Genomic DNA, 16,479 nt, shown 5'->3' with positions numbered 1-16,479 from the left:
GATATAAAGCTTTTGTTCCTCAAGTTTTAAAGATATTAATCAACATAACTACTTTTTTGCCTGCTAGTAATTCTGTAGACTCATTATATTATAATAAACTTAATTTGTGATGACCTAGCTAACTTTCTCGTTTCATTTTGACTTCTCTAGAGAAGTTGGAGGTTGCACCACCATCTCCAGGACAACTGAGACATGGTAAAATAAGAATGTCTGTTGAATGTAGTTCAGTACTTGTGCAGTCTTTGTATTTGAATTGCTTCATCTTTTCCTCCTACAAGTGTTACTCTGTCCTCATCCCTATAGTACTGAGTAGTAGATGAACAAAAGCAAGCACCTACAATCACCATGTCATCTTTATTTCATGATACCTCAGTTGGAGAGATGATGGGACTAGGACTGGAAGCCCAAAGGAAAGAACATTTTTCAAAGCCAGTAGCAAAACCTACTTTTTCTAAGCCAAGCTGCGTTGATGCTGCAGTAGTGTGTGTGGTTTTGTGTGTTTAAGCTTGAAACTACTGACTTGCTTCTAGTCACATGTACTTTAAATGGACTGAGAAGTGATACGAAACTATAGAGAACTTGGAAATAGGTTTGCCCTTCTTTATAATGCTAAATTCTGACTCGATTTCCAAATCAATCCATTTTTGTGTTCTTAAGCTCTGTCAGTGAGCAATCATTTATGCAAATCTCCTCCGGTTCTGGGTATCTGCCTTTTTTTGTGCCTGTGTGTTGGTAACTGGAATTCTGTTTGCTCCATGGACTCCAAAATCCTGTCAACTTCAGTAAGAATTTGAGCCCCCTCTGTAGATCCACAGTTAGGTGCACAAATCTGGAAAACTGGTGGCATTTTTTTGTGTGCTTCTTTTTCCTTTTTATCTTTCTGTTGGTTTTTTTGGTCCTGCTGTAGTTTTTTTTTAAAGCCCACATATTACATGCTTTATTCTTCTTATCTTTACATTTAGGAAAGTGCTTATGCTCTTACAAAGTAATTCTGAAAGTCCAAACATGTTTTGGTTCCTCAGCATGGAAGATCTCTTGAAGTGTGGCTTTTGCTTTTTTTTACGTGATCATGTATTCATGCTGTCAGTGGGAAGTAGAACCAAAAGGAAGAGCTACCTGTTTCTTTTCATGTGACTGTGAAGTTCATACGTACTCTTCTCTCTTCCTTCTTTGTATGTTTGAGTCTGTGTACATTTATAAAATGTTTGTTGATCACATCTGAAGTGAAAAAGCCCTAAATAGCTGATACATTTTAAAAGTTGAAAAAGTGAAAAGAACTATCTTTCTAAACTGAATTTTTAGTCAAGTAGTCTGTCCTTAGTGCTATATTTAGTGTTACGATGCTAGCACCTTAAGACTCAGCTGGAGGCAATGCCATGCAAATTCCATAGGAAGCTTATAAGCTAAAACTTGGGAGAGAAAATGGAATAGGACAAAAGGAAAGATACAGTAGCACTGTGCTTATTGCCAGAAGTTATTCAGACCAGCATGTTCCAAGTTGCTGCAAAAGGAAATATTTTCAAACAGAATTTATTTGGAGTTTCAAGAATGAAAAGATGCATGAAATAAAAGATGGAACTTGAATCTTTAAAACATATGTTGAGAAGCCTCTTCAAGTCTAATTGTATTTAACATAGTGCCCCAAGAAAATCAAGATACAGAAGTTTGGGTTGAATAGTGAGATAATTAACACATTAGTGAAAACTGTCTTAGGAGCATTTGCAGGCTTTGCTGAAGGAGTCTTTGGGTACTCTGTTTTATATGATAAGAACTGCCTAGCTCTAGGTTATACTCTTAAAAAAATAAAATAAAATGAATTTTTAGGAATGTTTGAAGAAGATGGATCTCTTGCACTGGGATAGAGAGGGAATTGCAGAGAAAGTAAGGGCTTTATTTCAAGCTGCTTCCTAGAATGAGAGAAGAATGCAAAGAGTCTGAGACAGAGTTTGGCAATCTTCTGTGATACTGCAGCGTCAGTTGGAAGGATTGTAAGTAGTATCAAAATTTGTGTAGTTTTACATATTTCTCTTATGCACTAGCAGGCATAGTGGCTTCTATCCAAAATTTTACAAGTATTTGTGAAGAGTAAGTTGGTTTAACTGTTTTTTCAGAAGCTGTTAATAATACTTAGATGTAGCAGAGGGTTTACCAAACCTGCTAGAAATAAAAAGAGGTCACTAACAAAAATAGTAGGAAAGGGATTTTCTTTGTTTCTCTTAAAGGCAATGTCTGCTGATTAAACTGATATGTCAGTTGTTTATGTAAACTAGTAAACTCTCTTATAGATATTTATGATCTCTTTGTTACTTATTTCTTTTAGTGTTCTTCCACAATGCATTACCTTTTGTAGGGTTTGGATTTTTGGATAACGCAATTATGATTGCTGCGGTAAGTTCGTTTTTTAATTCCTTGATCAAGCCAGCATGCTTCATCATGTTCAAGTGTTCGTTGTGCTAACTAAGCAAATGAGGGCTTCAGGAAGAGTCCTCTTCCCCTGCCTTAACACATTAATTTCTATTTTAATTTTTCCAGTAAGAAAATTTCCATGCTTTATTCAGACTTTGCAGAATGTTTTCAAAGGAGTGTTGTTCCTCCTGAAGGCAAGCACGAACAGATTTTACTGGATTGAAAAGACGCTTGCTTTTTTTTCCCCTCTCCTAATTTGTGCTGTAAGACATTTATGATTGCGTAGTCAATACTCTTTTGTTTCTTCTTACTGGTAGCCAAATGTAATTATAATGCACTGATAAGTAGGTCTTCAGTGTCCTTTACTAATGTGTTCCTTTGTTCTGGGTGATGCAGGTATAGTTAGTGCTGGTGCTGATTTGTATTGGTGTAGCCTGGCATTGCTGAGCAACGCTTAAATATTTTCTTGGTCGTTTGGAAGATGAAATGGGCTCGTAGGACAGGAAGAGGAGTAAAAGCCAAAGACACTGTTTCTTATGTCGAATAGTCATTGATGCCCTGATCTTAATCATAGGATAATTCAGGTTGGAAGGGACCTCAGGAGGTCTGTAGTCCAACGTCCTGCTTAAAGCAGGGTCAACAATAAGGTCAGACCTGGGTTTTGGGCCTTGAAAAACTCCAAGGGTGGAGACTGCATAACATCTCTGGGCAACCTGTTGCAATTTTGACTGCCCTCAGAGTGAAAAAAGTTTTCCTTATGTGCACCTGGAACCTTTCTTGTTTCAGTTTATGCCCATTGTGTCTCATCCTCGCACTACACACCACTTTGTATCATCCTGCAGTTCACTGTGATTTTCTGTTTCTTTAACTGAAAAGATAAGGAGATATGATACTACATTTTTTATTAGCTTGCTCAGTATTTGTAGAAAAAGTTTGCTGTGCATTCAGCTAGCAGCTATAGTGGGAAGGTGGTATGCAGAGACAGGGATTGTTGTTTTGTCCGTTAGGTGGCTATTACGAGATATATATAATATTAAAACAATATCTGAAGTAGGACCTTGTTCTAAGGGGAGATACATAGGCTGAGAGGATAGGATTTGTGCAGATCTATTAGAAATAACATTCATTTATCCTTTCAATTTTAACATAAAAAAGCAGTAAGCGATACTTAGACCAGCTGAAGGGGTATCATCTATTTTCACTCCAAATCCATCAAATAATGAAAAAAAAATCTTTTTTTCCAGGGAACCCAAATAGAACTGTCAATTGGAGTTGTCCTAGGAATTTCAACTATGGCAGGCAAGTAATAAAAATGTAACATATGTAGACTAATATGGCACTATATTTTAGGCTGAAAATGGGCTACTGGGCTTGAAACGGCCCTGGTTTTACAGCTGCCTGTCCTAATAAAGAAACAACCGTTGGCTGAAGCAAGGAGGTATTCCATCTGCAGAAATGGAATTTCAATTCCAATTGCTTTTGGAGTGCTGGCTCTTGTTGTGGTGTGTGTTGTTGTGGGTTTTTCTGTTTTTAATCAAAAAAATTCAAATCCTGGGTCACTTGGAAAAGCGTATTTACGTTTCTGTAATGGAGCTGCTGCTGTTGTTTGGTGGGCAAGCTGCTGTTTGCTTGCAGCACTAAGTGAAGATCAGTATTTGGCATCCCTTTACCATGTTGTCCCATGTTCTTGGTGGCTTCTTTGCCTTGGTGTGAGACCATGCGATGGCACAGAAGCAGCCCTGCTCTGTCACTGTGCCAAACCTGCTCAACAGCTTTGCTGTATCTGCGAGAAAGTCATGCTTAGTGTGAGAGAGGCAAACTGCTCATGGACAATAGAAATTTGCTTATTTTTAGGAATGCCAGGCTTTTCTAGTCTTTGCTACTGAGCTAAGTGTGCCTGCCCCCCCCCCCCAACTGGACATCTTGAATGTGAAGAAAATAATGTAATAAAATGAGGATGTAGTGTTTTACATAGCAAGTTTTCTGCTGTGTCTTTCCTGCATCTTTGATGCTGGGTCTCAGTTTAATGAGAAAAAGACCAGAATTTTGTTGGCTAAAAAATTTTGTGCTTTCTGCTCAAGCAATACACAAGCTGCAGGTGTAGCACTGGTCTGAAGCTCCCTAATTGCTTAAATGAAAGTTTGTATAGCAGAACAGACTAGTGATCTGGAAGCTTGCAACCTCTGTTGCAATGCAAGACGGTCACAGGCAGGCTTACCTTATTAAGATCTGCTGTGAAATCATATTTTAAGAACATAACTTTATTACGTATTCAACTGCATGTGCAGTACTGACTCCTGAATTAACAGAGTTTGTGGATATCATGTCTGCTTTTAAAATAGTTATTGAAATTACATATGCAAGTAACAGTTCCTTCTAATTCCAGTGGTTTTGTGTCTCTTCAGGCACTGGAAGGTGTTCTTTGGTGTCCAGTGTTAAATGTATGAAACTGGCAACTGTGGGTGGCCGTTGTTATCTTTGATCTGAAAAGCTGTTATACCAATTTCCAAGTGTCACTGTCTTTTTGTGTTTACAAAGCGTTCTTAATATCAGTTCAGAAAAATAGCTGCACTTCCTGCTATTGTTAGTTCTACTGCAGTTATTACAAATTGTAATAAGGTTAGAAGACTAGCTGTAGAAAAGGAACTCTTAGTCCTCTACGCAACATATACTGGTGAGAGTCACTTGCGGGGGTTGATTGTGGGGTTTTTTTGGTTGTGCTATTAAAATAATACTTTTTTCCCCTTCCCCTCCCCTTCTCTTCCCTTTCCACCTTCCAGCTGCTGCTTTGGGAAACCTTGTTTCAGATTTAGCTGGACTGGGGTATGTCTGAATTTTTTTAACAGTATATTGATTTCTTGCTGCTTTGAAAACAAACTAGTGCTGCTGGTTGGTGCTAACAAACTAGTACCGTATAAGCTGTTGAAATTGCTTTATTTTTTTCCCAGCTCTTGAATTGTGCTTCAGTAAACCATGTGACTGTAGAAATGGTTGCTGGCTTTGCAAATAAAAAGTTGAATTGTATTCATTGTTGAAGTTAAAATTACAATGCCATAGTTTTGAAACAGGGAATAGTTCTCTCACTATTCCGGTATATTCTGACAAAATGTATTGTGGAAATTACATGTTTTAATTGATAAAGTTGGGAATGGCATTTAATCTCATTCAATGTACTCAGTAGGTCTTGCTTGCTTGTAAAGAAGTACTGGGAATTTGGTCATTAAAAAGTGCATTTGTTAAAATGATGTGAGCTACTTATATGCATTTTTTGCACACGTGTGAAGGAGAGATTGATAAGAACATCATGTGAAAGCTTGGCTCTGAAGTCACTGAGTTGACACTCAAGGTGTGTTAGATGTCTTTCAGTAGAAGGTGAAAACCTGTGTTCAGATAAGAGAAACTCAGTTTAGCTTTCTGTAGTCCAACACCTTTTCAAAAAAGCCACATAACAGTGAATATAACTTTCCCTCACCCACAAGCTCTGGCCTCTAGGAGGGCATATATTGCAGGAGGATTCATTGTGTTCTTGTCCTGTTGTACGGTTCCTGTAAGCGCTTGCTGCCAGTCATTCATTATCAGAGATAGGGTGCTGACCTGGGGGACCCTTCCTCTGAGCCAGGGTGGCTACTGCTGTGAACAGCTTGGAAAATACATTTTTGCAACAGCATATATTTTTTAGGGTGCCAGATACTAGGAAAAGGAAACATCTTCACAGCCAGAAATACCTTTCTGTTACTAATAAGTGAATATGTGGCACCTGAGCTCTTTTTCTATTAAAAAGAGATGCAGCGGATTCCTTTTATTTTATTTAAGTTTGCATATTGTCCACTCTTTTCTTTTTCTGTATATAACAAAGCTTATTGCTGAACAGTGTGCAAGTGGTGGAACACTTCCAATTGTAAAAGTTACTGCAAGCTGTGCTAAAACAGTAGCATTCAGGCCAGTTGTGTCTTACTGCATAAAGTTCTTTTGGAAATACTGCATACTAAATTAGTGAGAAAATTAATTTATATTTCAGACTTAAGTTCACATTTTGCATATTTTCCTGTATTTGCCTCTTGATGGCTTTGTCATTATGCGTACTGAAGGAAAAGCTATTCATTATCGAAGCTCAGTGCTTCAAATAGTTCGAAATTCTGACTTTGAGACATTTCAGATCCCAGATCATGTGTTCTTGTTTTGTTGTCTTGCCAGTCTTGCAGGTTATGTAGAAGCTTTAGCTTCAAGACTGGGTCTGTCAATTCCTGATCTGACACCCAAACAAGCTGATATGTGGCAAACGCGTCTCAGTGCACACTTGGTAAGTGTCCTTTCAGAATTATTTATGTGGAATTTGGTCTTTTTTTTCTCTTTACTAATATTTGGAGATAACTTTTTTTTGTCACTTTTGCCCTTAAATACTTAATGACCACTAAAATCTTGAAGACTTGCTGGAAGGTTTGGCTATAAGTTTATGTCGGGAAGCGTTATGAGACTGGACTGTTTTGATCGTGGGTGTGTTTTGTACGAGACAAACCATGAGTGATGTAGCATGGATAATCTCTGCCATGACTTGACGTATGCTGTGCAGGTCCCTTGATTGAACTCTAGCTACAGCGGTAAGACAGTCAATGTGAAATTTATGACAGTATGTATGTCTCATCACCCTTGGCAGTTTTATTCCTATATATTCTTTGTCAAGTGCTTATTAGTAATATATCTGTACTAGTATGTATTCATTTCTGATATTTTATAATTAGCTTGGATATGAAATTAACTTTTATCTGGATAAATTAGTATTCAAGTAATACTACCGAGGTCTCTAGTAACTTGCTCAGTTATGGGACACTCATCTTGTAGATGCATTTTCATGATTACTTCATTAACATATAAACATTTGAACAGTCCCACTTTAGCAATGAGCATGTTAGCTTATTTTTATACCAAGTCACTTGTGGTTAAATACTATGACTAGTGTTGAGATTTTTTTCACTTTGCAAGAGTGAAAACTTCTGAGGAAAAAAATTTCTTTGCAAATTTAAGGGAAGAGAAGTAACATTTACTGAGGAAAGGTTCAGGAAAAAAGTCTGCTTTTAGCAGTGCTGTATCATGGCAGTGAGCAGGGGAGAGGAACTAGTCATGTTGCAAGTTGGCTTCCCTCTAGTCTCTGTCTCACATTTGGATTTTCTCAGTGGAAGCTGAGTCTGTAGCACAAGTTTCAGTCATTCCAGTACAGTTCATTCACAGCCCTTCTCTATACAAAGGACTTCTGAGTGTCTTAGCTTGTATGCTCCTTTTATTTATTGTTTTTTTTCTTTTGTCTTTTAAATACTTGCCCGCTATCCTATCCAAAGCTTCTTGATGCCATCCACCTACTGCTGGTAGAGATGTGGTTTGGATGTTGCCTTTCTTATTTCTTTTGACCTTTACATCTAGGTCAATTGTGAAATCTTTTCTTCCAATCTATTTTTCTGTCTCTACCTTGTGCCCTTGCAAACTGTCATGTTTGACATGACAGTCATTCATGGCCTTGATGATAATTTGCATTACCGCATACAAGAAGATATGTTTTATAGTTGCACCTTAAATGTTTTTTTCCTGCCCTGTCTTCCTGGCCGTTTTACTGACCCTTTGAGTCTTGGTCTCCTCCTTTACCACATGTGGAACTCTTAATGGGTCATGCCCTTTGTCTTTACTCAAAATTGTCTTTGTCACAGCGTATGCTGTTTCTCATCTTGTCACTTTTCCATATACATATCTGTGTGTCCCTTCTAGCTTGTGTTTGTAGTCTGCATGCTGAGAAAAGTGTGGCTCCCAACCAAAAGCTAGAAAGAAGGGTCCATATTCCTGTTGTGGTGGTACTACACAGAAAATAAGTAACAACTGATCTGTGAGAAACTTGTTCATTTTTTTCCCCCTTTCTCTAGGGTAAAGCTATTGGAGTGACCATTGGCTGCATTTTAGGAATGTTTCCTTTGTTGTTCTTTGGCGATGAGGAAGAAAAACTGGAAGAAAAAAATTAACATTTTTACAAGACATATACAAATGTAAACTAATGTACCTCAATTATTCAATTATGCTGTCAACATTTAGGAATTAACAGACAGTAAAAAAAAAATGTATAGACTTGGGAACAAAACCTTCAGCATGTCGTTTTACGGAAACACTAATTTATTGTGGCTTTGTCGTGTTCAGTACTTTTTATAAGAAACCATTTAGCTTTTTATTTAATGTAAATTTTTGAAGTGTTTTCACTTACGGCAACAAATGTTTACCACTTCCCCTTTTGACCTTGTTCTTTAATGGATTATTACTTTAATAATTCCCCATGGATGACAGTATCACTCTTGAGTTGCATATTGGTTGCTTAACAGTTGTAATTGCATGGTAAAAATTTCACTGCTGTTCATCAGGTCCTTTAATGCAGATTATTAAGGGGGTCGGTGGTAGATGATTTGAAGTCAGCAAGATGACTGGTTGCCCCCTCACCAGCCACGATTTTACACTGCCTTTAAAACAGATTTTTTCAGCCATCTACTACAGTCTAGTTTGCACTTCTTTATAATTCTTACTAATTATCTTCTGAGATCATCATTTAAATGCCTTGACAAGGTAAGTGTTTCCAGTGTAGTCTCTTTACCAGGTTCATTTTTTAGACCGGTGTGTTAACACCTTCTATACCTTCATGTTCATGCCTTTTTTTCCATTATGAACAATATTTTGAGAATTCAGTTGAAGTATCCGTTAATTTATCTTCCTGAGCTTTTTCACATGGTTTACAGGAATTGAGACCTCTACCTATTTCAGAAATGCAAACCACAGCATTATTTATTGTTCTATATAAAATAAGATGTGAATAATTGATATAGGTGGACAAGGCTGGGGAACTGAAGGTATGAAAAAGTGCTGGCATTGCGAGTTTGTAATAGATGGCTCAATTGAAATGATAATCAAAGTACCGTCAGTCTGGATTAGAGGACCTGATTTGCAGAATATAACTTTGTACTTAAGATTAAACCTTTGCTACTTTTTTGCTGTGGGACATTTGGTAAGAAGAGAAATGGAGACTTGGGGCCTTTTTTCTTTTTTGCCTTTTATTTTTGCAGTCTTACTTGGTGTATCATAGATCTGACAGTGCAGTCACATATAATTGTGCTTTTTTTAATGGACATGAATGAATTATAACTATCATGTTGAATGTTCATAATATTTCAGGATCTGACTTGCCAATAGTGTAATTCTAAATTGAAGACTGTTGATTACAGAGGAGAGGCTTTCTTACCTGTCTGAATATCGCTTGGAAAAGTTGCTAAAAAAGAGGGGCACAGCCAGGGCACTTTGAGAGTCTTATTGCTAGAACTATTAACTCTTTCAAAACCTAGAAAGAAATGTTTTAAAAAAATGCATATTTGTTTTACAGAGCTGATTGCTCATCTCAGTCATAAATCTGACTTCTCTGTTCTCATTTCCAGAAGCACCATAACAGCAGTACTGAAACTTTAACACCAATCTATAATGAAGGTGACAGTTGCATCTGTTTTTGAAAAGCAGATTTGGTAAACTTGCAGTGAGTAGTCCTAATAGCGTATACTGTTCTTTGTAAGTTAAACCATGACAATCTGGACCAAACTGTAAAGTTAAAGAAATCTCATCTAGGCAAGAATGGAACATGAATGCTTGCATTTTCAAAATTGGAAGCTGCTTTTTTTTTAAAAAAAAAGCCCTGCTAGAAAACAATGCACTTTTTCCCCCATGGATTACTGATTGCTGCTGTTATACAGTACTTCAATAATAAGGTTTTTAAAGCATCCACACGTTTCTCTTGCCTTAAACTCTAACTTTTCTGCTGCTGCATACATTTTCTTGTTTTCTGGTATGTTTCTATTCAAAGCTGTAAGTATTTCTCATGCATTTTTTTTTTAAGTTGGAGTACACATTAAAACAACTTTGCATAGCTGCTTTTATAGCTGTGACTATAGTAATACCAACATTGCCTCCCATTAAGATACTGGCATCTTCACTGGAATCTTCCAGCCATGGCCAAATCTCTGTCCTTTGCTGTTGTATTAACTGGAACACTATTTTCATCACTTTTTGAGAGCTCATAAGAACAATCAGAAAGCTAAGTGTCAGCTGTCATAGTGTTCATTTTAGAAAGGCTATAGGAAAGACTGTACTATTGTTTAATGGCTTGTGCATGTAAATCGAGTACGTTTTTGTTGCTGTATGTCAAACTATTGTACTGCAACCAATGCTTTTAACAAGAAGCAATGAACTAAAATATCTTTAAAGAAATTAATCATGTGTTTCCTTGTTAACTGTTTAGCTGACCACAAAAATGTGGAGGGCAAGTGACGCATGGTAAGAAAGCTTGGGTGTTTCAGGCTGTTGCTTGATGTCATAGTCATGAAAGCGACTCTTTGGGTCTCGGTATTTGACAAGCATGAAGAAATAACCCATGATTTGAGTGGAATTGTGGCTGTGCTGGAGGCTGGGAGAAAGTGTTTGCTGGGGCCAACGTGCCATCCTGTATACAGTTGGGGTAGCTTACTTTGCCCACAGGATCTACTTTTGTATGGATGTGGTATTGCTTCATGTGAAATGGAAGATCTGTGCCTGATCTGTACCCTGAGTCTCCTGACAAGGAGGGTGTTTTTTTCCTGGGGTAAATAGGTGAAAGTAATCCCATGCTCTGCATATGCTATTTAAAACACAGAATTGAAAGACCACTAACAAATTCTCTTCTTTGCTTTCTGTTGTCTCTTTTCTGTTCTCCCTCCCCAATAAAAGGAAAAACCAAACACAACCAGGCTTATTCGGAGACTTCAGTATTATTCCACTTTGTTTATTCTATCAAGTATGTCCTATATTAACAGGAAATTTTCATGTTAAAGGGCTGATAGACCTGAAATTGTGTTTATTTTTGCAATGCTGTCTTTTATTGTAACTTAAAATATAAATGTATTTTTGACTGTATGTTAACTGTAGGGATGGAAAAAAAAGTAAAGAACATGCATCTGATAATGTGGTTACCCAAATCTTCTCACCAATATTTTCATCATTCATGTACTTTTACATAAATTATTTGAATTCAGACAACATATTTTGTATTGTCTTCAATTAAATTGTCAAACTTTCTGTAAACTTTTGTACTACAGCAAAGCTGTTCTGTGTTTCTTTATTAGACCAGTTGCTGGAGGGGAAATGTTAATACCCTGTGGGTATTCAGCCTCAGTTAACACAACAGGCATTTATTACAAAAGTTATAGGAAGTCCCTGGTCATTTCGTATGCGGTACCACTGTGGAGTAGTCCACTTCTGTCCTTCTGATAATTCTCTCCGTGCTTGGAAGAGAACAACTTGAACAATTAAAATGTTTGCATGGTAAAAATGGCGGCATTTGTGATTAATATTAGTCAGAAGTCCACCTGCACTTAATCATGTGTAATAACTGAGTTTTGTATCCCAATTAAGCCTTTTGGAACTCTCCATTGAACTTTGGGGCTCTTCACTTGTTTCGATGCTTGGTCAATCCTTTTGTGGATGGGTGTCCATAAACAAGAAGATGAGTAAAGCATCTCTGTATTGGAATGATGGTCTAATCTCATTTTGACAACCTGTGTATGTTGTCCTTTATTTTTACTTTATTCTGGTTGCACTGTATAATAGAACTCTTCGTAAGTGCTGTTCATATGGTCTATCACACATCCGGCCAACATGCTGTCCTACCTGTGTCATGGTTTACATGCTTTAGTGATAAGCTGTGATAAACTACAGGCCTTAATAATATTGAAGAATTGTTGTCCTGCTCTGAGACTTTCATGGATCTGTAACATTTTAACTTGAAATATTAAGAGACTAGTGAGAGCTAGTCCAGTGTTGCAGTTATGCTCTCAACACCAGTTCAAGCTCCTGTTTTAAATTTTTTATTTAATGTTTATTGAGGTCATGCTCTTGGAGTGTTGCTTCAAAACAGTCTTGTGTGGAGGGGAGGGAGGATTTTGAGCAAACTGGAATTTAAAAACCAAGTTAAATGCAGAAGGGTTGGGTGGAGTTCTTTTGGTTTTTTTTTCTTTTTTGAAAGACAAAGCCCCCCTCCATTCAAAACAAAACCCACTCTGGACATAACTGTGCTCTTCTGTCCCCTCCCTTCCCCCTCGTCCCCCCCATCCACAACTGAGTGGATGTGGTCATTAGGATGTGAGCAGGGCAATCTTTGAGCCTCAAATGTGTAATTTGAAACAGTCATCTTGGGTTGCAGCAGACAGTGAGGAGTGCTGGCATGTAGTATGGTACCATAAGTAGATGATGCCAAAAATAAGGCCTCTTGCAGCAGGATGAAGAGAATCATCAAGAAACATTTACAGTAGAATACTTCTTCACCTTAAAAGTCAATAGGTATCTAAGCAACTGGCTTAAATGATGATACAGCTATGAACACTAATTCACAATCTCATGAGTTGCTCCTACTGTCTTTGGTAGGCAGTGGTCGTTAGAATAAACTACTGCAGGGTTGTGATTTTTCTTGTTTATGTGACTTGTAACAAAGAATATGCACATAGGTGATTTGTAAGACATTGACAAAGTGAAAAGCAACAACATTAGCTATTCCCCAGTATGTGGCATCTTTAATGTTTCAGAGCCATCATAGAAAAAGAGAAGAAATAGATTCACTTGATTAAAGCTCTCACCCAGCTGTGTGACCCAAGGCGGTTTTCGTGCTGTTGTTAATGAGACCTATAGATGGCTGTGAAGAGAAGTCCCATCAGCCTTCCTGATAGCATTGCTGTCTATACCCTACCAATTACTGTGCTCACTGAGCATGGTAGCTAGTGGCACTAATTAATGATTACCAATTTAAAGGTTCTAATTGTTTGGTATCAACTTCAGCATAGGTAAATAGCACACCTAGCTTTCCTAGAACCTTCCTGCAGCAGGTTTGGAGGTGGGAGGAGTCATGAATACCATTATATTTCCATAGCATTTATACAGTTAAACAGCTTTGGTGGTACGGAAGAAGAGAACATTACGTTGCTTTCTGACCAACCTTTCCCCACATTAATCATTGAAGAATTTGGAAGAGGAGACAAGCCTCAGTGTGAAAAATGTGGTTTTCTTTTTGTAAGAAGGTAGCTGTCCTGACCTGTGCTGTTAGAGGACAGAATACAGTCTACCCCTTACATTCACAAGTTACAAGCATAAAAGCATTCCTTTTTGTTTTGACTGTTCTGGGCAAGTCCAGCTGAAATACTTTTGGCATTTGGAAAGTGTAATGCCCTTCTTTCTTTTCCCCATCCCCATTTTTCTCCTAAATATCACAGAGTATAGTACCATGAATAACTTTAATCAAAGTGGGTGCAGAGCCAACAGTAGCTCACGCTGGACTCTCCTTATGCATGCTTAACAAAAATAGCCAGCTACTGAGGCATCTCCATTGGTCTTCTCTGGATGAAGCGGACTCTAGGAGTTGGAAGGAGTGGGCCCCTTCTGATGGAGCCAGTTGCCTTGTACTGCCTTTGTCTAAACTGAATCGTATTCACTTGAACTATTTTTCCCTACCACAGCATGTATCTTCAGGGATGTCGCGCACTGTCAGGGATGAGTGGCAGTGATGCTGTGCAAGTTTCTAACGCTAGCAAGATTTTTCCCTACAGGGACCTCCACAATGGCATCTCTGTTAATTATCTTTTGGTTTTTGCCTGGGTTGGTTCTGAATATTACTCTGGCAGAGGTATTTGAAATAGATCCAAAAATACGTGTATCGCTGATGGCTCAGCTGTCCCTGGGACTGAGTCTTGTGAAGACTTTAATTTAGATCAAAGTTTTTGCTACTTTGGGAATTAAGCTCCTACAATATAAGGTAGTGTCTTCCTTTGATGCCTGGTGCACAATTTGAAAAGGAAGCCAAAAGTTTCTCCTTAGGCTCTCCAGTCCCTCTCATGGTAAGAGATAATATTTTTAACAATGACATTTTAGAAGTGTGTCCTTTCTGGCCAAAGTCAATGCCTCCATACAATGGTACAGCATTCAGCCAAACTTGTGTGTTTGTGGCCAGTAATAACACCTGATAGTCCATACCACACAGCACCCTTGAGCTCATGGTTACAGAACTGCTCTAGAGGCCGCTCTTCACCAGCCTCGCGTGGTGAAGTCCTCCAGATGATGCTGTAGCTGTATTAAAAGATTGGGAATGTCTTTTCTGACCCTGTTCTTGGAGTCAAGTAGGCTCGACTGGAAACTTGGTTCTCCCTTTTGTGAATTACTGCTTGTGTTCTCAAAATCTGTTTATGTTTCAGGCTAGAGATGGCTCTGTCTGCAAATGTTTAAAGTAAACAGCCAGTTGGTATTCAGTGAATGGCTGTCCTTTTCAAGAAGTCAGAGCGCTGTTCATGTTCAAAGTGGGACATTAAAATCCAAGATTCAGTAGTAATTTCACTGAAAGTGCATCTGGCATCTCTTTTCACCTTATATTGGGAGTTAATGAACAGAGTTTTACATGGTTTCATGTTTCAGGAGAAAGGCACTAGACAGACACTGAGCTCTTCCTCTACCTAGGCATCAACCAAGACATTTTCATACCTCCCTCCTGCAGGGTTCTTTATTGTAACATCATGCCTAATATCTGTTTGTGACTGTTAACAGTTATTGCTGCAAGAAAGGTTGGGAACACTTGTGTGTACTCGTGCAAAGACTAAACTGCTGTGAAATGTCACACCTATTTTAAATGATTTGAGGTTTTAATCCAATGCATTATGTGTCCATTTTGTTTTCTTTTCTTGATTTTGTGCATTTCAGCAAGTGTCTTATTCATAGCCTCGATTATGAAAAGGGCCTTATGCTTTTGCCTGGAGGGTGTAAGCCCTTCCAAAAGTGTGATTATCTTTTGCTTGCCAATGACAAAGGGGGAAGAACCTGTAAATAGGCAGATTCTTCTGCAGTGGGTTGTGAAGTGTATTGAATGGTGGCATTCCTCAGTTCAAAAACGTATCCTGTGAATAAAGCTTGCTGCACTAGGCCTACAGCTGCCACTGCTGTTGGGAAGAGGTTGCTCTGAGGAGAGCGGTAGTGCAAGACCACGGAGTGTGTTCTTGTCTTTGCACACCGCTGCTTCTTGGATTTGCCATGGTGATCTGCTTGCAGAGGGGTGCTACTATCGTTTTTTTGCTGAAAATGGCTTGTGTGTTACATCCTGGTAGGAATGAGGAGGAAAGGGAGGGGAATGGGACTCTGTTGGGCCATTTTCCCTTCGTGGGAATGCATGGAGGATCAATTAAGAAAGCAGGATTTGAGGTTTGCGTTTGTGCTGCTTCCCCACTGTTCTCTGTGCCTCTGAGTTCCTTTAGCGTTCTGGGAGACTGGAAGAACGAGCTGATGTGGCGTCCCTCTCCCAGCGTGGCATTTCTGTGCATCTTGGCTATTGAGCTGCCAATAATCCCTGCCTAGAGGCAACTCTCAAAGGAAAAATGATACTGAATTACTCCTTTTTGAACACAGGAGCCCTTGAATAAGAGAATGATTGCAGGTGGTTTATCTTTGCAATATAACTGCCTAGTTATCAAAGGCTACATCAAAAAACAGATCTTAAAAGGGAAGGGAAAGGGAAACAGCCCATTTCTGTGAAGTTTCAGTATAGACTTAATGCAGTTCTGCAAGTGACTTTTTCTCTGCCTGTTGCCTGGTTTGTCCTTGTTAACTGCTTGACCAACTTGATGTGGCAACAGCCAAGGGTGTTGTTTTTCCTCCCTGCAACCCTTTTTCCCCCCCTTGTGAGAGCACTGGAATAGCAGAACTGGGAGCTGGGCTGTGTCTAGAGCCATTACTTGTGGAAAATACCACAAGAACTAGTAATGCTGTGAGAGGCAGTTTGATCTTGATTTACAAACTCCTTCAGCTGCTTTGTTAAAACAGTCAGACACGAGGACAGTTCTTCTGGGAAAATAAGTTATTTTGTTGGGTTGCATGAGTTTGTGCTAAGGGTTATTGGACTGGCAGGCTTGAGGAACAGGGCAGTTGCTCATATAGATACTAAAAAGAGATGGAAAGGAGGCTCCTCCCTGCTCAGGTCTACACTGCAAACCATAGCGTCTCTTAGGA

General features: G+C 38.6%; 1 protein-coding gene across 2 annotated transcripts in view; it reads left to right on the top strand.

Moving 5' to 3' along the window:
* TMEM65 (transmembrane protein 65) overlaps window positions 1-11,776 on the top strand; it is a 33,828-nt gene extending 22,052 nt beyond the window's left edge. For both annotated transcript variants that reach the window (XM_064507852.1, XM_064507853.1), the window contains 6 exons: window positions 151-195; window positions 2,321-2,388; window positions 3,651-3,705; window positions 5,187-5,229; window positions 6,601-6,706; window positions 8,313-11,776. In XM_064507852.1, the coding sequence (XP_064363922.1) occupies window positions 151-195; window positions 2,321-2,388; window positions 3,651-3,705; window positions 5,187-5,229; window positions 6,601-6,706; window positions 8,313-8,408 (413 nt within the window). In that variant the 3' untranslated portion in view covers window positions 8,409-11,776. The remainder of the gene's footprint in view (window positions 1-150; window positions 196-2,320; window positions 2,389-3,650; window positions 3,706-5,186; window positions 5,230-6,600; window positions 6,707-8,312) is intronic.
* The last annotated feature ends 4,703 nt before the right edge of the window (window positions 11,777-16,479 follow it).

This window comes from Dromaius novaehollandiae, chromosome 2, assembly GCF_036370855.1.
Source record: "Dromaius novaehollandiae isolate bDroNov1 chromosome 2, bDroNov1.hap1, whole genome shotgun sequence".
Classification (NCBI taxonomy): domain Eukaryota; kingdom Metazoa; phylum Chordata; class Aves; order Casuariiformes; family Dromaiidae; genus Dromaius; species Dromaius novaehollandiae.
The sequence above is the reverse complement of the archived record's forward strand: the minus strand, read 5'-3'. Positions and strand labels throughout refer to the sequence as shown.